This window comes from Nuphar pumila, chromosome 5 (assembly GCF_984573655.1).
Source record: "Nuphar pumila chromosome 5, dmNupPumi1.hap1.1, whole genome shotgun sequence".
NCBI classification, from domain to species: domain Eukaryota; kingdom Viridiplantae; phylum Streptophyta; class Magnoliopsida; order Nymphaeales; family Nymphaeaceae; genus Nuphar; species Nuphar pumila.
In genome coordinates this window covers 5,058,632-5,085,544 of record NC_143253.1, presented here as the reverse complement: position 1 = coordinate 5,085,544, position 26,913 = coordinate 5,058,632, and the positions used below count along the sequence as shown (strand labels likewise).

The 26,913-nt window shown below is 38.4% G+C and overlaps 1 protein-coding gene across 1 annotated transcript in view; it reads right to left on the bottom strand.

Annotated features, from left to right (window-relative positions):
• LOC149836559 (putative sugar phosphate/phosphate translocator At1g06470) overlaps positions 1-23,740 on the bottom strand; it is an 82,318-nt gene extending 58,578 nt beyond the window's left edge. The window contains exons 1-9 of the mRNA XM_090005434.1: positions 22,622-23,740; positions 22,337-22,506; positions 20,023-20,108; positions 19,861-19,910; positions 15,575-15,642; positions 14,225-14,325; positions 6,635-6,647; positions 6,322-6,506; positions 6,019-6,105 (exon numbers count right to left, since the gene is read on the bottom strand). Coding sequence (XP_089861560.1) covers positions 6,019-6,105; positions 6,322-6,506; positions 6,635-6,647; positions 14,225-14,325; positions 15,575-15,642; positions 19,861-19,910; positions 20,023-20,108; positions 22,337-22,506; positions 22,622-23,244 — 1,383 coding nt within the window. The 5' untranslated portion in view covers positions 23,245-23,740. The remainder of the gene's footprint in view (positions 1-6,018; positions 6,106-6,321; positions 6,507-6,634; positions 6,648-14,224; positions 14,326-15,574; positions 15,643-19,860; positions 19,911-20,022; positions 20,109-22,336; positions 22,507-22,621) is intronic.
• Between the last annotated feature and the right edge of the window lie 3,173 nt (positions 23,741-26,913).

Sequence of the window (26,913 nt, the reverse complement as noted above, 5' to 3'; positions counted from 1 at the left end):
GACATCCCACAATAGAAGTGGGAAGACATCACTATGGACTTTATCGTCGGTTTGCCAAGGACATAAAGAAAGAACGATGCGATTTGGGTGATCGTTGATCGACTCACCAAATCGGCTCATTTCCTTCATATCCGTATTAGTCAGTCCTTAGACAGTTTGGCGGATCTCTACATTCGTGAGATTGTGAGGTTGCACGGTGTTCCGATATCTATCATCTCCGATCGTGATCCGAGGTTTACCTCGAGGTATTGGGGACAACTTCAAATCGCGTTGGGTACAAATTTAAAGTTTAGTACCGCTTTTCACCCTCAGACTGACGGACAGTCTGAACGCACAATTCAGACTTTGGAGGACATGCTGCATGCGTGCATGATGGACTGGAAGGGAGAATGGGATTCTCATACCAGTCTGGCCGAATTCGCGTACAACAACAGTTACCACGCTAGCATCGGGATGGCCCCTTACGAGGCCTTGTATGGAAAGCCCTGTCGTTCGCCTCTCTACTGGGACGAGGTTGGCGAGCGAAGGATGGAATCTCCTGTAGTGCTACAACACTACACTCAGCAGGTGCAGATGATACGAGAGCGACTCCGTACTGCACAGAGTCGGCAGAAAAGTTACGCAGATCGTCGTCGTCGAGAGCTCACCTTCTCGATAGGAGATATGGTTTTTGTTAAGGTATCTCCCACAAAGAGCGTTTTTCGTTTTGGGAAAAAGGGAAAGCTAAGCCCTAGATTTGTCGGACCGTTCGAGATCCTGGAACGGATTGGTGAAGCAGCTTATCGTGTGGCTTTACCTCCTCAGTACGCTCAGATCCATAACGTTTTTCACGTATCCATGCTTCGGAAATACGTTCACGACCCATCACACATCATCCATTATGATGATGTAGACATTCAGAAGGATTTGTCTTTTGAGGAAAGACCAGTCGAGATCGTTGATCGTCGAGATCAAGTGCTTCGATCTAAGACAATATCTCTTGTAAAGGTGCGTTGGAAGCACCATGGAATAGAGGAATGTACTTGGGAGCCTGACTCTGCTATTAGGGAGAAATACCCTGACTTGTACATTGATCGTTAAGTTCAATTTAATTTCGAGGACGAAATTATTTTAAGGAGGGTTGGATGTAAAACCAGTTTAAAAAAAAAAAAATTTAAGATTGGACCCGGGTCGGGTCCAGACCCGACCCGGATCCAACCTGTGCCAGCCCCTCGAAAACCCTTTTCGAGGGGACTGGCAGCCCGCAGGGGGAGGGGAGCCTCCGGCGACACAGGGGGCGAGCCCTGTGTGCGCCCCCTCCCTATTAAAAGGCGAGAGGGGAGAGGGGAAGGCTTACGAGCCTCCCCCGACCCCCCGACTCTCTCTCTCATCTCTCGTCTCTCTCCCCTCTGCTCTCTCTTCCCCCGACCCCCCGACTCTCTCTCTAATCTCTCGTCTCTCTCCCCTCTGCTCTCTCTTCCCCCGACTCCATCTCTCTCTCTCCTTGCCGACGCCGGCCAACCCCCCCTTCACGGCGCCACCCTCTCCGGCGAGCTCCCTCCTCGGCAACCACCTCCCCGACGTCCTCCCTTCTCTCCGGCAGCCGCAGGTGAGCCCCCTCCCTCGCTGTCTCCTCTCCTATTACGGCAGGCAGGGGCCAAAGGCCCCTGCGACTGCCCCCCCCCCCCTCCTTTTGTTCACCTTCCGGCAGGGGCCATCGGCCCCTGCCGCCTTTTTTTTCAGTCCCGCAGGGGCCAATGGCCCCTACCCCCCCCCTTTTTTTTTTCTCCACGAACGACAGGGGCCATTGGCCCCTGCCGCCTCTTAGATAGCCGCAAGGGGGGCCTTTGGCCCCTGCGCTCTCTCCCTTCTCTTCTGGCAGGGGCCGCCCCAGCCCTTCTCTTTTGGTAGGGGCCGATGGCCCCTACTCTTCTCCTTAAAAGAGAAGCAGGAGCCACTTTGGCTCCTGCCTCCCTTCTTTTGGAAAAAAACCCAGCAGGGGCCATTTGGCCCCTGCTCCTCTTTTAACCGACAAGGGCCAGAGGCCCTTGTCTCTTTTTCTGGCGAGCAAGGGCTCGGCAGGGGCCTTTGGCCCCTGCACTCTCCCCCACCCTATTCATTTCATTGGTAGGGGCCATCGGCCCCTTTCTTTTAAAGAAAAGCTGGCAGGAGCCGAAGGCTCCTGCCCCACCTTCTTTTAACACCAAGCAAGGGCCTCGAAGGCCCTTGCCCTCCTTTAGAAATCCGGCAGGGGCCGATGGCCCCTGCACCCATCTCCTTTAACGACATGGGTCATTGGACCCTACCCCGTTCTCTTTCGCAACGGTAGGGGCCAATGACCCCTGCATTGGATTGCGGAGAAACTGAGTTTTCTCCCTATCTATATTTATTTTATGCATGCTAAACTACGTACTTTTGCAGTGTTACGCAACGGAGCCCGTTCGCGCCGCGCGAACTAAACCGACGATCACTTACGTTCGTAGACGGCTTCATTCTCGCAATACTCCAAGGTAGAAGTTGCACAAGGACTTAAATAATTAAATCAAGCTTAAATAATTGATAATCGAAAGGACTTAATGATATATTTATATACTTATATGTATATAAGTACACTTTTAAATCAAGGATGCGGTTTTGCGATCCTTGTCCTTTGCTTTCGCATTTCAGTTGCCGTCGCGCTTTGCGCCCAGGCTTTTACTTTCGTATTTACTGCTTATTGTTTTTTTAATTCAAGGACGTGGTTTCGCGGTCCTTGTCCTTTGCTTACGCACTTTCTGTTTCTGTTGCCGTCGCGCTTTGCGCCCAGGCTTTTTGCTTTCATAAGTTACTACTTACTGTCTTTTAATTCAAGGACGCGGTTTCGCGATCCTTGTCCCTTGCTTTCGCAGTTCCTGTTTGCCGTCGCGCTTCGCGCCCAGGCACTTCCTTTTCGCATTATTATCTTTTGTTTCTTTTCCTTGCCATAGACTCAGTGTATTCGAGAGGAATACCTATTCCTCTTTCCACCCGATATGTTTTGGGAAAACCCTTGATCTGGGGCAAGACCAAGTTGTTGGGTGATAGGTTCCTTTGTGAAACCCATTTACCAAAACCAGTGTCGTGACTTACAAAGCACCCAGACACTGCGTCATCGGATGTCAGATTCGAGAAAATCACATGGCTTATGTTGGCAAGATTGTGTGTGGTTTCGAAAGATTTGATATGTTAAAATAGTTTTTTAAAAACATTATATCTTTGCGAAACACACTCCCGAGGCTCCTATTAAGGACCTGTATCCCTTTTCTCGTAAGTGTACTTCTTAAACATGCGAGACATGTTAGTACTACGACGATTGGATGAGAGAGTCTTATGACTTCGATTAATGCTTAGTGTAGGTTGTTGAAAACACATATAAGAGTGGGATCGCCTTCATAGGCAAGATGCTCGTTTCGGTCTAATGGACCAGAGCATGAAGAATGAGGCAACGGCTAAGAAACCCCGTCGCACTCAATTCAACCTTGCTTCGTCAAGAGAGAGGACGAAGGGTACCAACTCCGATAGACAGTCCATTTATGGCTTTCAAAAAGGGCAAAAGACCCGTTTTTCCCCAGTCATCGGAGGTTAGGGGGAGGGATACGGGCTACATAAGTTAGCCTAACACTTCTGCAGAAGTTGGATGCATCCCTATCAGGCCTTGAGGACTTACTCTCTCGACCATCGGTCGTCTCCATAGGAATAGGATTCAGTCAGACAACCGAGGTATATTAAAATACTTAACATAATGAACACTCGGCTTGGACTCGACTGTTTCGACTCACGTGCCATGTATGTACCCGCATGGTCGGTTATCAAGTAATAACTAAATTGAGCATGTACACCCTTTTCAGTTTGTTGTACTTAGCTTATTCCTCCAGTCTATCTGCTTAGTTTGCTCGTTACTACCTGCTGCATAAATTATCTATGCCTAATTTAGTTCTTTCTGTCTTTGTACTCTCCTGCTAGTTTTTCGCAAAACTAACCCATTTCATGGGCACAGGTGACGATTAGGTGCATCAGGCGATGGCGTGACTGCGAGATGATTTAAGGATCCACTGTTTCTGCTCGTAGTGCTTCTCCTGGACATTTTTGGTTTTTGATACGGTTTTCCCTTGAGGAAACCCAAATTTTGTACAAACTTGATACTCTCTTTAAATAGAAGGAATGATTTTCTAAGTATTATTGCAGATCGTCCATGGTAAATCTTTGTTTTCTCGCTAACGTGCCCAAGGTTGTCAAACCTGCCTTTTTTCTTTTAAAAGAAATCGTTTCCACTGATTTAGAAATAAACTCTGTAAAGAAAAGGAATTTTCCAACTATTTCAAGGAATTTATAAGGTTCGAAATTTTGGGGCGTTACAGACCTATTGATGGTGTTGAGCTAGAGGATCCTACAATATACAGGCAATTAGTTGGAAGCCTTATATATTTGACTATATCCAGACCAGATATAACTCATGTAGTGAGTCAATTTATGAATATTCTCATATCAGTTCACTTGGCAGCTGTACTCAGGATTATCAGGTATCTCAGAGATTCTATGCGCTATGGCATGTTTTTTTTATCTTTGTATGACAAAGAGTTGAGAGCTTTCTGTGATGCTGACTTTGGAGGCTCCACTAGAGATCGACTTTCCACTACGGGATTTTGTGTTTTCCTTGAAAGCTCTTTGATCTCATGGAAGAGCAAGAAACAACAAAGAGTTGCATTGACCACTGCAGAAGCTGAATATAGAGCGATGGCTCCAGTTGTAGCTGAGATTATTTGGATTCAATGGTTATTAAAGGAATTGGGAATTTCATGTAAAAAAAATAACTCGGCTATATTGTAACAATATTAGTGCTATTCATATTGCAAAGAATCCAAAACTCGTGATTTTGTGCTTTCCTTGGAAGCTCTCTGATCTCATCGAAGAGCAAGAAACAACAAAGAGTTGCATTGTCTACTGCAGAAGTTGAATATAGAGTGATGGCTCAAGTTGTAGCTGAGATTATTTGGATTCAATGGTTATTAAAGAAATTTGGAATTTCATGTGAAAAAAAAACTTGGCTATATTGTAACAATGAGTGCTATTCATATTGCAAAGAATCTAAAGTTTCATGAGTGCACTAAGCACATTGAAATAGATTATCATTATACAAGAAGGGCTTATGAAAATGGGATTATAGCTTTGGAGCATGTCAGCTCAAAGAATCAGATCACGGATGTGTTTAAAAAAAGTATTTCTCCTTTGCATTTCAGTTCTTTCCTTTTCAAACTTGGAATAGTTCCTTTACATCCTTTCAAGTTTGAAGGAGAGTATTGAAAATCTATATAATATAGTGTATCAATAAATTTATATAAAGTAACTTGTTAGACTAATGTGTAGATACCCTATAAAGAAGGGGTATACTAGTCTTTTTACTTCTTTTCTTTTTGATGTCTCAAGGAGGATGGACCCTGTGTTTTTGTAACGTGCTCTCATTCACAACAGCTATCGAATAGAACATTATATTCTTCCCACTTTGTGTTGCCTCCTCCTCTAACCCTAACCTCTCTCACTCCTATTTCTTCTCATTTTAACATTAACAAATCGTTGAAGCAAGAACCAACAGACTTGTTCATCAGATCAAAAGCTTACTTGTACAAATTGCATGACAATAGCACATCATAATCCATGACAATGTCATGAAGGTATTTCTCTTCACTTATCAGCAATATATCTAGGAAGATTGTTAGAAAACTCTCTTAAGAAAAATCAATGCAGAACTTGAACAGGCCACTGGATAAAATTGAAAAATATGGAAGACCTTAGAACAAGTCAGGACAGTCTTGTAATACTGTCATGACAATATTGTGATATCAAGTCTAGCTAAATTAAAATCAAATATGCGTTTTGGAGATCTCAAAAAAAGGGCACTTTCAGCATTTGAAATTTTGAAGATAACATCAAAATGTGAAGTCATAGGAAAAAGTGAAAAATGGGAGGCCTTCAAAAACTACCTAATGATATCTCTATAAGCATGTTATGAAGGAAAAACTATACCACAATAGTAACAGCTTCCTTAACAACGCCTGCAATTGTGACTGTCACTGCACTAGTTGCTGAAACAAGAATATACTCGGTTAAAACCTGCAAAAAATAGAACATCCATTGAAAACCTGGCAAAGCAGTGTGAATGAGATCAAACAAGAGAGACATTTAATGGCAGGATGAATTCTTATAGACTTTTTCCATTACAATACACAGTTTCATACGTACACAAATCAAAGATAAATTACCTAAAACCTATAAATCAAAAACCAACTTTGAATTAAAATTTTTATGGATTCATGAGCTATTTCTTACCATAAAAAATGCCAGGCTGCCTCCAATACTCATCAGCAAGCAACTTCGAATAATATGCCATGAATTATCAAAGTAGTTGTTTTGCTTAAAATGAACCCAAGGATCAAACAGTAGTGAGAGTAGAGCAGTAGAAAGTGCCATAATTGGAGAAACATAGCTCATAAAAATTATAGGATTCTTCAACCCTGAACGACATCCAGAAATGTGCAACCCATTATCAGCCACACACATGCACTCACATGCACACACAAGTTGAACCAGATCAAAATACATTCTACAAATAAGAATAAAGGAGATAAGAAAGACTACTTACCATAAGCCTCCCTCTTCAAATTGTGGAATTTGTTAGTTCAATGCAAAAAGCAGAAATTTGTGAAGGTTAGAGCCCAAGGAAGAAAATAGCAGATAAATAAATATCTAATGAGAACATAGTATCAATGATGTTATAGTCCAGAAAGTAAGCACCAGCTGTGATGGGGCATCATCATGATAGAAAAGCAGCACAAGAGATAATAAACTAAAGGTAAGTTACATAGACACCTCAGGAGACCCATGCACAATGCAAAATGCACGCGACATAATTCCCACATTTTAAAATGTTTTTCCATCTAGAGATCCAAGAGTCAGGTATCTGTCACATCAATACTATGGCAGTGTAAAACTGAAATTGGGGGATATCTTTTGACTGCATCAAAACTAAGGGTGCAAGTGGGTTGTGGCTATGACCTGGATCCAATCCATCTTACTAGATAGGATAATCCATATACAAATTTAGGTTGAACCAAAGCATATGTAGTCAGGTTAGCAATTTAACATCATATCCAAGTTGGAATAGGATCTCGCCCATCCCATTTTACCATTTTGTATATACAAACAGTAGAGATTACTTATTTGACTGTATCTGGTACATTGTAGTTCATATTAGATCCAGACCTATATCCCATTGCATGACTTCAGTTAGAACAAATCTGAAATGATCAATAAAAATGGATACAGTTTTGGTCAAGTTTGACACGACCCATATCCAACCCATTTGCAGCCCTAATCAAAAGTAAGCGCATGCGGAAATTGTTTAGTAAACTACGTGTATATGCTTTATTAGGGGAAATATGGTGAAGAAAACTTTTTACCCTATTTATTTTTTACTTATTCTTTGGTGCATTTTAGCCATGTGTGCAACCAAAATCATTATAGTGTACATACTACATAGTCAGGCTTATGAAATCACTAGCAAGATCATCCTTCCTCCCGCAATTCCTTCTGGTCCTCATGTTTTTACTATAAATCAATTAGAACAGAAATCCCTTTAACATTGTCAATGTAAATCTAATGCATTCCAACTGCATTTTTCATTCTTCTATGCTTCAAAATGTCATCAATGATACAATCTAAGAGGCCATAAAAGCAAGCATGAAGTAGAATAAATGGTCAAACTGGATGACAGCAGATCCTCATACTGTATGCCACCATTTGTCATTCAAGTTCCCTAATATTTACCTACTATAGAAGGTGTTCTTTATACAAACAGCAGTCTTCTTACCTGGTCAGAGAAGCACATCTTTGTCTCACATCAAGTCAGTAAACACTTGTTACACAGATCAAACCTTGTTTTTTTGTACTTCCCCATAGGACATCATGTGGCCTTTTATAATTATATGTGCATTAGAGAATCAGATATTTCCATAATGAACCATTGGTTCAATGGCCTATTCCAAAATGATTTGTCTTGACTACCCAAAAACTTCAGAAATGAGGCTACTGCCATGTTGAATATCTGTCCATTGCTCTATTACTTGATTGATCCCATTGTTAGTTTAAAAGGGTGTGTTAGAATATAGTTACTTCTTTGTGTTAGCTTAACACCCTCTATGTTATGTCATTATATTGCTTGGGTCAATACCCTCATTTTATGAGATAGCAATAAGAGTTGGTCTTTTCTCCTCGGTATGATTGCAAATGTCCTTATGACTTTAATGTCAATGGACCAATTCATGTGTTATTCTTAGCACTCCTGTCCATATCCATGTGAAATTGTCTACGAAGAGACAATACATAAACAAGCATAAAAACTTTATAAAGGAAGTGCACGAAAGCACTCTCACAACACTTGAACAAAATACGCAAAAAGCGTATAAATAATAAACATGCAATAATGCATGTATTTCAATAAATAAAAGCAAATGCTTGAGACTCTCAAGCTTAGGTTACAACAAGGGGGAACACCCCTATTTATACAAGAAAGGAGGGGTGCAAGGGGGCTCCCCAAAGGAGTCGTTGGGGAGCTCCCAACGGTCACAATTGTGACCGTTGGGGGCTCCCCAACGACTCTATTGGGGAGACCCCCAATGCACCTTTTTGAAAAGGAAAAATAAAAAATAAAAGAAATTTAAAATTAAAGGAAAAATTACAGCATATTCCAAAATGGAATATGCGCAAAATGTAAAAAGACTAAAATACCCTTTTCGGGTAAAAAGGAGAAAAATGTATAAATATATATACTTATATATAGAGATACGTATACATATAACATATGTATACGTATCTCTATGTATATAAGTATATATATTTATACTTACAATAATATTCTTGAGTATACATTTTAACACCCCCCTTCAAACTTACGGTGTGATAACCGCAAGTTTGTCAAGAAGGAAATGAAATCTAGGCGAACAAAGAGCTTTTGTGAAGAAGTCCGCAAGTTGATACTCAGACGTCACGTATGGTAGATCAATGACCTTCTTCAAGTATTCTTCCCTGACATAATGGCAATCCATCTCTATATGCTTTGTTCGCTCGTGAAATGTGTGGTTCTTGGCAATGTAGATTGCACTTTTATTGTCACAGCAAAGCTTTGTTGGTTCTTTGACAACTACTCCCATATCTTCCAAAAGACGTCAAATCCATACTATTTCCATGGTGGTAGATTCCATGGCTCTGTATTCGGCTTCCGTGGATGATAAGGAGACCTTCTGTTGCTTTTTACATCGCCACGAGATCAAAGATTCTCCTAAGAAAATACAAAAACCAGTGGTGGAGTGACGGTTACTAGGGTCACCTCCCTAATCTGAGTCAGTATAAGCAAGCAATTTTAATTCAGAAGAAGAGGATAGGAATACTCCCTTATTCACCGTTCCCTTCAAATATCTGATGATGCGAAGCACAGCACTCATATGAACGGTTGTAGGAGCATGCTGAAACTGGCTGGCGATGTGTATAGCATGTGACAAATCAGGTCGAGTAATGCTGAGATACATTAAAGAACCTACCAACTGTCTGTAAGGAGTAGGATCGATTAGAGGAACACCGTCGTTAATCTTCATTTTGGCTCCCACAACTTCAGGAGTTTCGCATACTTTGTCATCAGAAATTCCTGATCTGTCAATAATCTCACAAGCAAGCTTAGACTGAGATAAAAAATAACCACGTTGCGAATAGGCAACCTCAATTCCAAGAAAATATGTCAGAAAACCCAAGTCTGACATCTCAAATTTTGAACTCAAGACGGACTTAATACCCTTGACTCCTTGAACATCATCACCTGTAATTAACATGTCATCAACATATAGTAATAATATTACAATCCCTGCCTTAGATTTTCTAGTAAATAAAGCAGTGTCAGTATAACATGAGGAGAAGCCATTTTCCAGCATTACACTGATAAATCGGTCATACCAGGCTTTGGGGGCATGTTTCAAACCATAAAGGGCCTTTCGAAGACGAAGGACTTTATCTTTAGGGATCTCCATGCCAGGTAGAGCATCCATATATACTACTTCATTAAGATCACCATTTAAAAAGGCATTTTTTACGTCCATTTGAAAGATATTCCAATTTTTAATATATGCAATAGTGATAAGACATCTAACTATAACCATTCGGGCTACAGGAGCAAAAGTTTCTTCATAATCAATCTCATACTCTTGCCCATACCCTTTTGCAACTAAGCGAGCCTTATACCTTTCAAGGGATCCGTCGCTTTTAGTTTTAACCTTAAAAACCCATCGACAACCTATAGTTTTCTTTCCTATAGGTAGAGTTTGAAAAACCCAAGTTTCAGCCCTTTTAAGAGCATTAAGTTCATTTTGCATAGCTTCTTGCCATTCTATACATTTCTTTGCTTCTTCAAAGTTTTTTGGTTCAAAATAAGAATGAATGGCACTAAGACAAGCCCTATATCGGGGTGAAAAAGAATCAAAGGAGACAAAACGAGTGGGAGGTCTCCTATTCCTCTCAGACCTTCGGTGATCGAGAACAGGAACAAGTTCACTATATTGGTCAATAGCACTTCTAAAGGTGTCTTGGTTTCTACGAGAGTATGTTATAGGATCACTTGAAATCCTGCCTTCTTGTTGGTTATGCTCTTCGACATTACTCTCAATGTTCTCATCATGGTTTGATGATATATCATCATCACTAGATGTATCATCATTACTAGACAATAAGTCAAAAATGAAGGAATAATCAAAATTTTCTTGTTGAGAAACATTTTTTTCAAATCCACTTTCATTTTCCAAAAAAGTTACATTTCTAGAAACATATAATTTATCTTCTCGAAGATCATAGCATCGAAATCCCTTTTGAGTTTCGGAATATCCAAGAAAAGCGCAGGGGATAGCCTTGGGAGAGAGTTTGTCATTCTTATCCGTAAGTATGAAACACTTACACCCGAAGACTCGTAACCTATTATAATCCGGTTCGAGTTTATACAAAATCTCAAAAGGGGATATTTTTCCTAATATTCTAGAAGGCAAACGATTTATCAGATAAACAGAAGCAAGAGCTGCTTCAGCCCAAAAAAATTTTGGCATGTTTTGGGAAATAAGAAGGGTTCTAGTGGTCTCAATGATATGTCTATGTTTTCTTTCGGCCAACCCATTCTGTTGAGGGGTTTTAGGACAAGATCTTTGGTGAATGATTCCTTGATCTTCAAGATATATTTTAAATTGGTTTGAGAGATATTCTCCTCCAGAATCACTTCTAAAAATCTTTATGTTACTATTAAATTGATTCTTGATCATTGAATGGAAGGTTCTAAAGCATGAAAAAACTTCATGTTTGAATTTAAGAAAAAAGATCCATGAATATCTAGAGAAATCATCCACAAAAATAACATAATAAGAAAAGCCTCCTTTTTAGACAACAGGTGCCGGTCCCCAAACATCGGAATGAATAATTTCAAAGGGTTTTGATGAGAACATAGTTCTTTGCTCAAAAGGTAAACTTTGCATTTTTCCGAGAATACAGTCATTACAAGAAAAAGAACTTTTACATAGGTCCTTTGCAAAATGTAAGTAAGATAACTTGGTGATATTAGGATGACCAAGTCTTTTGTGCCACATGTTTATATCTTTGTTTCGGGCAACATTACAAAAAGATTTTGGAACTTGAAGAGATTCCATGTAGTATAAATCGCCTTTTCTAAAGCCTTCCCCAATCAATTTCCCGGACAGGCGATCCTGTATTAAACATTTATCACATGAAAATTTAATATCACAACCATGATCCGAGAGTTGAGAAACAGAGAGAAGATTTAAGTTAAGTTTAGGTATAAATCTAATTTTTGGAATAAAAAAATCTTGAGTTTCAAAATTACCTATTCCTTTGATTTCAAGAGAAGTTCCATCCGCAGTGGAAACAAAGGATGGAGAAGCATTTTTTGAATAATCGGAAAGTGAAAACATGTTTGGGGACATATGAAAGGATGCACTTGAGTCCAAAAGCCAAGAGACTTTACCTGGAATGGAAGAAGTAGACACGGCGGCACCGGAAGTAGCTCCCTTGAGAAGAGGTTGAAGGGCTTCCATTATTTGGTTCAACGAGAGTGACCCACTTGATGAAGCCTCTTCCTTTTGTGGTGCGCCGGTGGTGGCCATAGCGAGAAGCTTCTTCCATTTGGGACATACGGGCTTGATATGCCCCGGTTCTTTACAAAAATGACATATAGTCTTGCTATAGTCCCGCTTTCCTCTTTGTCCACCATCTCCTCCTTGATTTTGGAATTTAAAATGAGGAGAACGATAGGTCTTTACATTATTTTCGGGTCTTGATACGGCATTAACCTCATTGTTTTCTTCATGATTACAAGGAACCATAAAAACACTTGGTCCTTGTTTACATAAATTCATACGAGTCTCCTCACCACTTAATTTGGTGAGAACATCTTCAAGAGAGGGAGGAGTAAATGAGGATAGAAGAGATGACCTTATTTGCTCAAATTCCGGTCTCAACCCATTCAAAAAATTGAAGAAACAATCTTCTTCAAGTTGCTTATGGCGGAGTTCAATTGCCTCTCCACTCCATTTTGGTTCAAGCATAGAGAGCTCATCCCAAATAGAGGAAAGATCGGCAAAATATTCCCTAATAGACATTTCACCTTGAGTAAGGGAGAGGGCCTTCTTTTGAAGGTAATACTTATGAGATAGATCTCTTGATGTATACATCTTCTCGAGATAATGCCAAGCTTCCGATGCTTTTTTGAATTTGATAATGTTGGCATTAATCTTTGTTTCGACGGATGCGAAGAACCAAGAAGGAATCTTGAAGTTCTTCATTTCCCATTCGTCGTGTTTCTTGGAGTATTCCTCAAGAGCTTTGATTCTTTCCTCTTCCTCAAGAATCTTGATATCGCTTCCGTCCATTACGGTTATCTTGGGTTCCGGTTCCGGAATCGTTCATTGTACATAACCCCACAATCCTTTTCCTTTTATGTGGGCCTCCATATTCCCGGCCGAAATATGATAGTTGGACCCATTCAACTTGAAGCCAAGGGCAAAGTGAGACTCTTTCTCACCCATTAAGGCGTAAAGAGAAGGAGAAAAAAGACGTACCAATACAATGTTTCAACTTCTACTTTGCACAAGATCCTTCTAAAATATTTGAGAAGCAAGATCCACCACTTCAATCTCTAAAGATCCGAAGGCACGGTTTTCGAGGCACTCGAACAAAAGAGGATCCCACGATCTTCAATCACCAACCGAGCTCTGATACCATGTGAAATTGTCTACGAAGAGACAATACATAAACAAGCATAAAAACTTTATAAAGGAAGTGCACGAAAGCACTCTCACAACACTTGAACAAAATACGCAAAAAGCGTATAAATAATAAACATGCAATAATGCATGTATTTCAATAAATAAAAGCAAATGCTTGAGACTCTCAAGCTTAGGTTACAACAAGGGGGAACACCCCTATTTATACAAGAAAGTAGGGGTGCAAGGGAGCTCCCCAAAGGAGTCGTTGGGGAGCTCCCAACGGTCACAATTGTGACCGTTGGGGGCTCCCCAACGACTCTATTGGGGAGACCCCCAATGCACCTTTTTGAAAAGGAAAAATAAAAAATAAAAGAAATTTAAAATTAAAGGAAAAATTACAGCATATTCCAAAATGGAATATGCGCAAAATGTAAAAAGACTAAAATACCCTTTTCGGGTAAAAAGGAGAAAAATGTATAAATATATATACTTATATATAGAGATACGTATACATATAACATATGTATACGTATCTCTATGTATATAAGTATATATATTTATACTTACAATAATATTCTTGAGTATACATTTTAATAATCCATGCAACCTATAAACGGTTGAGACTAGAGACGTAGGCTCACCTTACTCAAAAAATTCTTGCAGGTACCAGTTTCTCCATACCAGGCAATCTACAACCACTGTGTCCACCAGCAAGACATTCTCTAGAAGTTCATAAGCCCAAAAGAACCATCTGGTTCCAGAGCCTATGAGAAATTTGGATCCATAAAAGCAAGCAGCACTCCCATATAATTGCCAAATTATATAGTATTACCAATGTATACAAACAGTGGTTCTAACTTCTAACTAAGATCTGCTATGAAGCAGACATCAACTATAGAAGGAGAAAAAAAACAGCTAGATTCTCATACCTGTAACAGAATCTGAGTCATTGACCAACGGAACCCTGACATAACAGCAGCAAGCATAACAAAAACAAAGCCCCAGAATTCAAACTCTGTTTCTTTTGCCACTGCGTGTCCCCAAAAAAACATGTCATGCATCAAAAGATAGAAGTTGAATAACATGAGAAAGAAGTACCCCAAAAAAATGTCATGCATCAAAAAATATAAGTTGAATAACATGAGAAATAAGATAAACAATCATTTCTTTTCAGCAAATAAACAATCATTTCCTCTCATCACCTACTAACAGCAATCCAGGATGCAAACCCATTGAACAAGCATCATCAAATCAAAGTAACAAAATTTCTTCAAGCAAAAGATTCAAAGTAACATAATTTCTTCAAGCAAAAGATAAACTAACTCTAAGGACAAAAACAAATTCTTTATTTGACCAATGTATGCAATCAACAATCAGCAACCAACTGCATCATAAAGATCTAGTTTATGGCACATGCTATCTCTGTCACTAACTTCTCTTACCTGCTAAATTTTGCATTATATACTTCTTGACAGTGACATATGACCATTTACAGATAGCATCATATATCTCAAATCTGAGGTTCAGCAGTTCAGAATTTTAGTTGACGTTTTGACTAGCACAAAAATATAGAGAATTGTGCAATCTAGGATTAACCAATCTTCTAAAAGAAACCATCCTATGCCTACAAAGTTACAAACAAGTTTCCTAGCAACCTTGACCATGCCACACTATATTTTAATACTATTAGCACCTGATCATAGCCGAGTGATATCAAACTTGGTTAACGCAATAGTTGTATAAAAAAGCTCAGTCCAAGCATTTCTCACAACATTTTACAATTTATGAGCTTAAACAATTATTTAATTGGAGACACACAGACCCAGCTTGTTCCCAAGAAGAACAAAATAATTAATTAACTGTGTATGATACTTGGTTAGCAAAAATGATATTTCCCCAATGGTCAATGTCACTACAGAAATAGTATAGCGGCTCTCTACCAGATATATCTTAAGGATCCTTTCCTTAATAGAGATTTCCATCAGATAGTATCTTCATTGAAAATACTTCATCATTATGGCTACTGGTTCATTAGGATTTTTTTATAAGTTTAATTCCTTAGGCTATTGTCAATCATATATTATAGGTTTAGTTATTCCATTAATTTTTCTTTTTGAAACATATGGATGCATGTCAAAGAAATAAACATGGTAAGCAACAAGAAATTGGAATCTTGTTTCTTGTTTGCTTTATCAATATCTATAAAGGAAGTATTTTGAAAAAAAAAATAAACTTTTGATAGAAGTTTGATGGAAGCACCATCAGCACGAGCTACTGACCTGTTAAGAGAACTCCAGCAGAGATTATGAATATGATGGCCAAAAGATTAAGACTTGGAGCTTCTAACCTTCAGAGATAAGTAAAAGTTTTAGAGAGCCAATACCCATGACAAAAGTCATTACAGAAGATATCTACAGATGATAATCAGAAAAAAGTATATATGTGCATCAAATGAGTGCAAACATAATATTGGTTGTGTTACACAAGAAGCATGAGAGATATAGCTCAATTAATCATGAACAACTAAAGCCAGACACATAGTCACTCCATTCATAATTTATAAAATCTATAGCTGCAAAACTTTTCACTACAAGATATTCTTGTGATCAAGCAGAAGAACATGAGATGATATACATACATACGTACATATATATACATATATATAGGAGTCATGTTCATTCAGCTTAGAATCCTAAAAAAAAAATCTTGTCTTAAAAGAAAAAGACTTTATAAAAGAAATAACAAGTAGCACAACTTATGGCCAATGTTTTAAAACTCGCCTAGTCAACTCGGTGACTCGGCTCGGCTCGGCTTGGCTCGGCTCAGCCCTCCAGCGAGTCAACCCGGCAAGCTTAACTCGGGCTGCAAAGACTCGGCTTGACTCGGCCGAATTCTGGGATGTTTGAAATTTGATTTTTTGGGTATTTCAGAATAAAAAAAAATTGTAATATTATTGAGAGAATTACTGGCTTTCTAATACTCGCCCCAGAACCTATAATTCCTAGAATAGATAGACCTTTTAAGGTAAATATGTCTCATTTTATTATCCATCAATCAATATTTCTTTGATTCTCCTAATCATGTATTTTGACCTTGCTATGATGACAACACAAATATGTTAACAGTTAATTCTTAACAACTCAAATGTAACGTGTTTAGACTTGCAAAGATTTCTAGAAATAAAAAAGAGTCAATAGAGAACATTTAAAGAAGCACAAAAGAAAGCATGTAGTTTTCTCCTCATTATGACAATGGCAAAAATATGTTCAAGAGTTACTTAACAAATCAAACAAGTAACCTTCTGACTCTTAAAAAGATTTCATTAAAAATCTATTGACACTACAGAATAACTAGTAATGGACTTTTTCAACTGCAATAGCTTACTTCAAAATTTCAAATGGCTAGCAAACCAAAATATCTCAAGGCCCCTCTTTTAACTGGCTCAATACAAACATCAGGGGTTGCCACAAAATAAAAAAAAGGTGTTGTACTTAGTTGGAGGCCCTAGTGTACGAAGACAAATACTTCATGTCTTCAAAAATATGAATGTCCTCCACTTCAACATTATTATAGACTAAAATAAATTGTACCAAGTTAACAACGATCGCCATATATTTTGATTTTCAGCTGACAGATCACAAATTTCCTTAATGGTAAATAAAACAACCAATTGCATGCACGTACACCCACAAAACTGCTTACTATTACCAATAAAACTTCATGCACACACACACACACGTAATGGCTCATTATTACCAGTAAAACTTCAAATGAATCCCGTATCAAAGTATTTTCATAAGTTGCAATTTTATCTTCTTTAAACATCTCATTGAAATCGAGGGATTTGGGTATGGTTAGATGTATCAAAGATGAAACACAAAGGGTTTTAGTTAAAGATGAGGAGATTAAGGAGAGATGAAAAGATTATTTTGATAAGTTGTTTAATGGAAGGCATGCCCAGGATCTGGGCGACTTCTCCATTCCTTTACATGAAATGAATCGTGACTTCATGCGCAAGATTCAAAAGAAAGAAATTGCAGAGGCTTTGAAGAAAATGCAATCCAGAAAAGCAATTGGCCCGGATGGTATACCTATCGAGGCTTGGAAATGCTTGGGGGAGAAAGGTTTAGTATGGTTGGCAAATCTTTTTAACAAGATTTGGCGGAAAAATAAGATGCCTAATGAGTGGAGGAAGAGTACTTCGGTGCCTCTCTATAAGAATAAGGGTGATATACAAGATTGAGCAAACTATCGTGGTATAAAACTCATGAGTCATACTATGAAACTTTGGGAGAGGGTGATTGAGTATAGGTTGAGGAAGGTTGTCATGATATCGGAGAATCAATTTGGTTTTATGCCTGAAAGATCAACTATGGAAGCTATACATCTTCTTAGACAACTTATTGAGAGATATAAAGAGGGGAACAAAGATTTGTATATGTTTTTTATTGATTTGGAGAAGGCATACGATAGAATACCTAGGGATGTTCTCTGGTGGACAATGATGAAGAAAGGTATCTCTCTCAAGTACATTAATATAATTAAAGATATGTACGAAGGAGTAGTAACCAATGTCCGCACTTGTGGAGGGGTGACAACCAACTTTCCTATAATGGTTGGGTTACATCAAGGATCTGCATTAAGCCCTTTCCTTTTTGCTATAGTGATAGATGAACTTACGAGATCAATTCAAGAAAATGTGTCGTGATGTATGTTGTTTGTTGATGATATTGTTTTGATTGATGAGTCTAGAGTTGGGGTTAATGCTAAGTTAGAATTATGGAGACAGACTTTGGAAGCAAGAGGTTTTACGTTGAGTAAGAGTAAGACAGAATATATGGAATGTTGGTTTAGTAAACAACGAAGTAGTGATGAGAGTGTAGTGAAGCTTGGTGAGCAACAAATAGCGGTGGATAATTGTTTCAAATATTTGGGATCTATTATTCAAAAGAATGGAGAAATTGATGGTGATGTAAATCATAGGATTAAGGTTGGGTGGATGAAATGGAAAAGTGAAACTGGAGTGTTGTGCAATCGTAGAATGCCATTGCGGTTGAAGGGAAAGTTTTATAGGACGACAATTAGACCCGCTTTACTATATGGTACGGAATGTTGGGCTGCCAAGAGACATCATTTGCAAAAAATGAGTGTAACTGAGATGCATATGCTTCGATGGATGTGTGGAAATACACTAAAAGATAAGATTCGGAACGAGGAAATACGTAAGAAGGTAGGCGTTGCATCCATTGAAAATAAGATGAGTGAGAATCGTTTACGATGGTTTGGGCATATTTGGCGAAGGCCTAATGATGCTCCGGTTAGAAGGATGGAGAAATGGGAAAATCTATTAGCTAAAAGAGGTCGGGGTAGGCCTAAGAAGACTTGGATGGAGATGATAAGAAAGGATATGAATGCTTTGAACCTCACCGAGGACATGACATTGGATAGAAATGATTGGAGGAGAAGCATTCATGTGGAGGACCCAAAATGATTTTCTTTTTAGTTCATATCGCCGACCCCAATTGTTTGGGATGAAGGCGTTGTTGTTGTTGTTGTTGTTGTTGAACATCTCATTGAAGCCATGATAAGCAACTTTGAATATTTATAGCGATCCTTCTACAAAGACATCATAACTAATAAATATTTGTTAGAAAATATATATATATATATATATATATATATATATATGGTTTGAGACAAATTAAATATTGTTTTTCTTTTAAAATCAAAAGTTAACAAAACCCGGTCCGAGTCACCGAGTTGACCCGCCGAGTCACGAGTCGAGTCCCGAGTCACGGGTTTTAAAACCTTGCTTATGGCCAACAAATGTTGAATGAAAAGCAACAATTATTTACAGCCACGAGCCAAGCATAAGTATACTTGTAGTCTTCTACTCTCTTGATGATTTTCTTTCTCTGTTTTTGTTTTTTGCGGCATTGCAATAACTGTCTAGCTAGGATGAAACCATCCCTCTGCTCTTTGGTTACTCCCATTGCCAGAAAAGATGACAAGAATAAAGTAACATGGAAATAAAAGAACGAAAGGAATAAAACTCATACAGGCTCAGGTTTCTAGTTATTCTCTGTTGAAGCCAAGGGGGTGGTCACATCCTCACTAGTAGAGGAGTTTTTTTCTAGTAGGCCACGGGCAGGACATATACATGTGCACGTGCATGTGATTTTGATTTGATGATTTTGCAAAAAAATTACAATTACACTTGTTTCAAAAGTTTCAGGTGCAAATAGCAAGCATAGTTTCCCCTTTGTGGTTAGCATCTCTTGAATAGCTACTGAACAACTATGACCACCCAAAAAAAAAATAAGAAAAGCTCCAAAAAACCAACATAAAACAGCAAAGAAAACACGATGTTATACACCACTATCAGACTGTCATCTGGCACAGAATAAGTCTAAACTCAAGGGACTCATGTCAATAAATAAATATAATCAACTAGAGAGAATCAAAATTTATTTCAGACCATATAACAAGGCTGAAGATATTCAGATAATGCGGAAAAACCCGTTAAGTTTCGAGTAAGAGTAATTCAAAAAGAAACATCACTTACTTGAATGCAAAAGCAAACAAGAGGAGAAATACTGGAGATGCAGATTTACACTGTACAAAAACAAAGAAATATGCAATATGAGTCTTTGTTACAGTAAAAATGTGAAATCAAATAATGTTAAGAGAACCTGATAGAGAAGAAAGAGCTTGAGAGAGAAGTCACCATTGTAGCAAATGTCACAGATATGAAAACAAGGGATGCATTGCTCAAATTTATGTCCAGTGCTGTTCCAAGGGCAGTTGGCACAACTATAGAGAAGATAAAAGATTTGGTTCAGTAAGATTTGCTTAGCCAAAATGGAATGTAATAAAAGCAGAGCATCCACCACATAATGGCTACCGTGCATAATGACAATGAGGCAAATATATAAAAGGTGGTAGCTGCTAACTGCCATGCTAACTGGGCTTTCGAAGGGGTTTTCCATGTTTTCCTTAAATCTGTCCGTACAGATGTGTTCTACATGCTTGATTTTATAGGAATCGACTCTTGGATCATCCGATTCCAATACACAATCAGGTTTTTATAAGGTTTAAAAAATCAACTGTCCAAGTTTTTCTTAAATATTCAATGCTTAAAAAATCATGTTTTTCATCAAAAAAACATGATCCAAGTGTCGTTTCCTAGTAAATTGACTGTGTTGAACACATCTGTATGGTCAGATTTAAGTAATACATGAGAAAAACCCGGTTAGCATGCCAGTTAGCTAGAAAAGTGGTTAGCAGCTCTCTCTCTCTCTCTCTCTATATATATATATATATATATATAATTAAACAAGAAAAAGAACAAGTGAGTGTCTCCTCTTATGGGCATACAGGAACACAATATCAAAGACCACTTATGGGTCAATCACATAAACACATGCACATAGGCCACTTAAGGGCCAATAACACAATAAAAATATAGAATTTTCTATATCCAAAATACTTGAGAAAGCATTAATATTACATGAGGGGAGATACCCCTACTTATACACAACAAGGCCATTGAGAGCCATTGGGATACTCCCCAATGGCTAGAAATAGAGCCGTTGGGGAGGTCCCAACGACTCTATGGGATGATTACAAATATGCCCTCAACCCTAAGTAAAATACCTAGTCTATAAAAATAAAGATAAAAAGACTGTTGTGCCCCTAATGAGCACAACCTATTACAAAACTGTGAAAAGACAAAAATATCCCTATTTGAGTATTTGCCTGTTACAATGATAAAATATATATACATTATATATAACGTATATATACGTTATATATATATATATATATTTATATACATACATGTATATAAATATATGCATATCTTAACAATATAATAGTAGCTCCCAGACAATTTATGTCCTAGACCATACTAGACACCTCTGAAAAATATAGTTTTCATGTGCTTTGCTTAATCTAAATCTGTGGATGTGTTCATCATTGTTTACTCAATTAAAACCATGCTTCAAATAAAATTGATTTAATCGGAGACCTTGATTTTTACTTCAAGTCTTTTATGCAATATGAGCTGTTGATTTTAGATTGCTCTAGAACCCATCTAAACATGAAAAATGCTTTACCTAATACATCTAAGTAATCTATAGATAACACATTTACATGTTTGGATTAAGCAAAAACACATGCAACTATGTTTTAAGAGGTTTCTGGGTAAGTCTAGGTTCCAATTACTAGCCATAATGGCGGTATGGTCAACACATTTAAAAAAGTATTAAATTATCTCTCCATGTTAATATTTTGAATAGGCCACTGTTCTCTTATAGCCATGCTCTAATTGGGAAAACCGACCAGCTGCATTAAGCCGCTTAGGTAATGTACCAATGATGATAACGGGTAGCAGTCGTGCCACTGGTTCATCGCTGGTGAGCCAAGGGAAAAAATTACATGTAATTTCAAGGAAGAACTATCCAAGTATACATGTCATAGCAAGGTACTAAAAGTGCAAACATGCTGCGATTGTGATTTCTTAATCACAACTTGCACTTCCTCATGTTTCTTAAGCTGGCATGAGAAAGTGCAGTAATTGTGATTTGCAATCACTGGAAGCTTATAAATCTAAGAATCATAGGGTGTTGCAAACGTGTCCAAAAGTGCAAAGGATTACACTACACATATAACTTTTGACAACAGAAAACAAATTATTCTCCACTTCTCCCATTTGAAGTTCTTCCATAGGATGCTTGGAAGCCCGCTTTGGAAGCAGCAATGGGGATTCGTGGAATCACTGTTGGTCTCCACCATTTGGTGGCATGTATTTAGGACGAGAAGGGAGAGGAGCGATAGCGTTCAAAACCATGGATTTCAACTACGTTCGCTCATCACCCCTCCAATATCCCTCTCGACACCAGCTCCCAAACAGAGTCCAAAAGAAAAGCAATCTCCAAATTTGAAGTGAAAAATACATACACAATCAGCGAGTATCAAGTTCCCAAAGAAAGGAAGGCATGAAATGATCAAGAGAAAGAAATATTGCACAGTGTTGTTACCCCTTATGAAGTAGTCCCTCCAAGACATGGTTTCACTTGGTTCAAAACTTTGAGACCAGAACCACACAATGGCCTTTGAAAAAACAGCTTGCATTACAAAATGGACTGTATTCATCAGCATGGGAGCTGGGAACTTTCCCAACTGATCTCCCAAGAGTGATTTATTATATCTGCCCAAGAGTCACCCTTGATCAGTTTATAAAACCATCAAAAACTTTTATACATATCTAACCATTTGCAAGGGAAACATGACCAGATGAGAATTGAGGATATCAATTCACTCACAGTGTCAAGCATGTGCTGAAAGTATACCATACAAGTATGTAGAATAATGTCTTAAGAACCACTGCCGCAGAAATAGAGCTTTGATTCTTCTGCCTTGATTCATCCCAAAATCTTAAATCACCATCCTCGATCTTGAAATCGAGAAACCTAGGAGGTGTAACCCATAGGCGTGGACTTGCAGGCCTACTGACATTCTCATGTTCAACATAAAAAGAAATCTTCTCTCCATTTCCGGCATCATCTTCAAGATCACGCGGAGAATCCGTATCCTCGCCAGACATTGAATCTTTTCCTACATGCGCACCATTCAAATGAATAGTTCTATGGCGGAAACTGTTTGATCTACTTTCCGAGAGATTGAAATTGGCTTGTTTCCTCCTATCTCTGTCTCTCATCTCATTCTCAGACCCATCTGCCTGGAGTATGGGCAGCTCAAAATCAACACCCTCCCCACCAGTCTTCGAACGATTGTTCGATACTCCAGAGCCATCAATCCCAACTTCGTTGTACCACCTCGAGAACGAAGGCTCCTTCCGGAGAACTGGGGCATGGTTCCTAACTCCCTTATCTTCACCACATTCATTCTCCTCCAAATCAACATTGCCATCTTCTTCCATTGTCATCGCTCAAAATAAACTTACTCTATGTCAAAGCATTCAAGGAACAAAAAAAAAGCAACGAATCCCATTTTTTCCAACGCATTCATCAAAACCAATAAATCCATCACCAAGAAACGATCACCCAATTCATTTTAACCAGAGAATGTGCATCTCCATACATATCGAGAAAATCCCAAAATTAACTCAGAACAAAGGCACCCATATGTTCACCTACATCGGAATAGGCTTACCCACAAAGGAAAACCAAATCCCATCTTCTCACTAACACAAACCAAGCCAAAAAAAAAACTAAAGAAACGAAGCGATCGATCGTAATAAAGCTGAAGGAAATCATAAGCAACCATCACGATCGATAATAACTATTAAGGGGACTAGTCGGGATCGATCCACAATGAGTCACGACACCCTCATTCGTGTTTCTTCAATCCACAAAACAAGCTTTTCATGAAAAACGACGCAAAGAAAACGTCGAAATACGAAGGCAGGATCAGATTGGGATGCGTTCGTCGGCGTGCATTGGTTAGTTCAATCTTGCCGTTATTGTCGGTTGATTATGAAGAGAGAGAGAGAGAGTTATGTGGTGTACCCGTACGTTGTCTACTCTCACCCGCTTTGACGCATTCGTGGGTGTGACCTTATAGCATGTTTGTCGATAAACAATCTTGAAATTAGGAAATAGGATGATAGATAGCCCTTCGGCTTTCGTGCAATTTCAACGACACGACAACGATACAAATAAATTTTGGGGTAATTTACATATAAGCACCTAAATGTTGAGAGTTTACTATCAGCTGCTTAGATCTCAAATATTTAAGATAAGCGCCTAAAAAGAAATTGATTGGATGGATGCCTGAGTTTTTTTTTGTCTAATTTTTACAATAAGATTGTAATTTTAATCTTTGAGAAAAACTTATTTGACACTAAATCTCTCTCTCTCTCTCTCTCTGGAAAACAAGTTGAGCCGGCTCATGTGTGACTCGTAAAAAGCTCATTTAAACTCATAAAATAGGCTCGACAAGTTGTATACGGACAATAGGCACTCGGCTCAGCTAGACTCATGCAAACTCGTTAACTAGTAAAAAATACATTTTAGATTTTTTTTATTCACATACTAGGAGAATAAGGCCCCTTCTTTTACGACACCACCATGATATCATCAATCTTTATCCATCTCTCAATCAGGAGTTTTGTCTTTCCACAAGATGCATTCCATTTTCACCACCGAGGTGATATCCCATGTGGTAAGCGGGGTCCTGTTTCAAGCTGAAGGCCTAGGTTCGAATCCCCCTGCTACACGGGGCTGAAGAAATATCTGCTAGGGGTCTGCCTCACCACAGCTTGCCTTTAAAAAAAAAAGTTAACTAAAGTTAGGTCAACAAAAAGTGGCCCATGCTGCCATATGATCAATTTCTTAAGAAGTTGGGGTGACATCTTAAATATTTGAAAATTGAAGTTGATAAATGTAATTCTTCCATAAGTCAGTTGCTAGCTTGAGAAGAAAAATAGCGAGGAATTTTCTGTAAGAAAAAAAATGATTGGATAAGGACCGGATCATTGTTGATAGGGATGGCAATCGGGTCCGGTTGGCGGGTCAGCACACCTCAACCCGAACCCGACCCATTTATTAAACGGGTCGGCTGTGACAAACACTAACCCGACCCATTTAATAAACGGGTAACCCGACATGACCCGCCAACCCGTTTGATAAATGGGTTGGGTCGGGAAAATGGGTTGGCGGGTAGCGGGCGGGTCGGGTTGGTGGGTGGGTGGGTGGGTTGGCGGGTCGGGTTGGCGGGTTGACCCACCCGCTAACCCGTTTATTAAACGGGTCAGCTGGGTTGGCGGGTTGGCATACCCCCAACCCGAACACGACCCGTTTAATAAACGGGTTAGGCGGGTTGACCCGTTTATTAAACGGGTTGGCTTAAGCCCAACCCGAACCCGCCTAAGAGGCGGGTTGGCGGGTCGTATCAGGTTTTGCCACCCCTAATTGTTGATGTAAATATGAATTTAAAATGTATACAGTAACTGATTTAAGTGCTGATCCAAGAGTTATTTGATGAACTAGGTTTAATCTATACCCAAAATGTATATGGTAATAAAAGAAGACCGTGCTTCGAAAAAAATAAAAGGAGACTGGAAACAACCTTTTTTGCACGCAAAAGGTTTGAATGGTTGGATTTTGATCCAAACCAAATCTAAATTAAATAATAACTTGGATCCTATCAAATCCAAATATGATTGACAAATTTAAATTCAATTCAATTCACATTCAGATCTTATTTAAGGACCTTTATCTAGAAATAAAGTGCCAAATTTGAATCAGATATCCATTCAAACGTGATCTCAAATAACATGTACTAGGGTTTGGTTTGGGTTGAAGGTAAGAGTGTCAATGGGTTGGGTCTGACTAGGGGCAGAGCTACCTTAGGGCCAATTGGGGTGTCAAGTAAAGGTGGACACTGCCCACCCTGGCCTGGAATTTGCAATAGAGTCTGGGTCGAAGTGGACACAACCCGGGCCCGACCCAGAGGCACACGATGTACCCCTCCCCTCCCCGACCCCACCTCTCTCTCTCTCTTGACTCCCTCTCACTCACCAAAATGCCATAGGACTTGCACGACTGCACCATCGGCAGTCCGGCCTTTCACCAACCACGCACATCACACATCCCTCGCAGGTCCTCTCCCTCTCTCTGCCTGCAGCAACTCTGATTAGTGCCTTTGGCCATTCGCCATTCAGGGATAGCCTATGGTGTACCCCCTTGGCATGTCTCTCTCTCTCTCTCTCTATATATATATATATATATATATATATATATATATATATATATATATATATATATATATATATATATATATATATATATATATATATATATATATACACACACACACCTAGGTCATGGCCTTAGGCTTGCCGCCTACAACATGCCACGGTTGATCTTTTTCTTTTTGCTGTGTTTTTTTTAGGGTTTTAGGATCTTTTGAATATTTTTAATTAACATTTAGGTTTTGATTTTGGTTTTTCAAATGAGATGAATGTATAATTAGGTATTTAAGTGTTTCTTTCTTTTCAATCAACATTAAACGTAATTTTACATTCTTAATTTTAGTTACAAACTTAAAATTTTAGGGGTTTTGTTTTTTTTAATTAGCATATATACGAATGATGTTTGTTAAGAATTAGAATTTAGGTTTTTGATTTACTTTTTTTTTAAATAGCATGAATATTTAATTAGATTTTAGGCTTTTTTGTGTTTTCTTTTCAATTAGAATTTAGGTCTTTGATTTTTTTAATAAAATCAATATTTCATTAGGTGTTTTTATTTTTTTCATGCAACATAAAACATGATTTCATGTGCTTGATTTTAGCTAGAATTTTTTAGGCTTTGTGTTTTTTCAATTATCCTATATATGAATGATGTATATTAGGATTGAGGTTTTTTGTTTAGTTTTCTAAATAACATGAATACTTAAATAGGTTTTAGTATTTTTGTATTTCTTTTCAATTATCATTTAGTTTTTAATTTGGGTTTTTAAATATGATGAATATTTAATTAGGTACTTCTATTCTTTTCAACATTAAACATGATTCTGCATACTTAATTTTAGTTAGAATTTTAGGGGTTTTGATTTAGCGTTTTTCAAAATGACATGAATGTTGAATTAT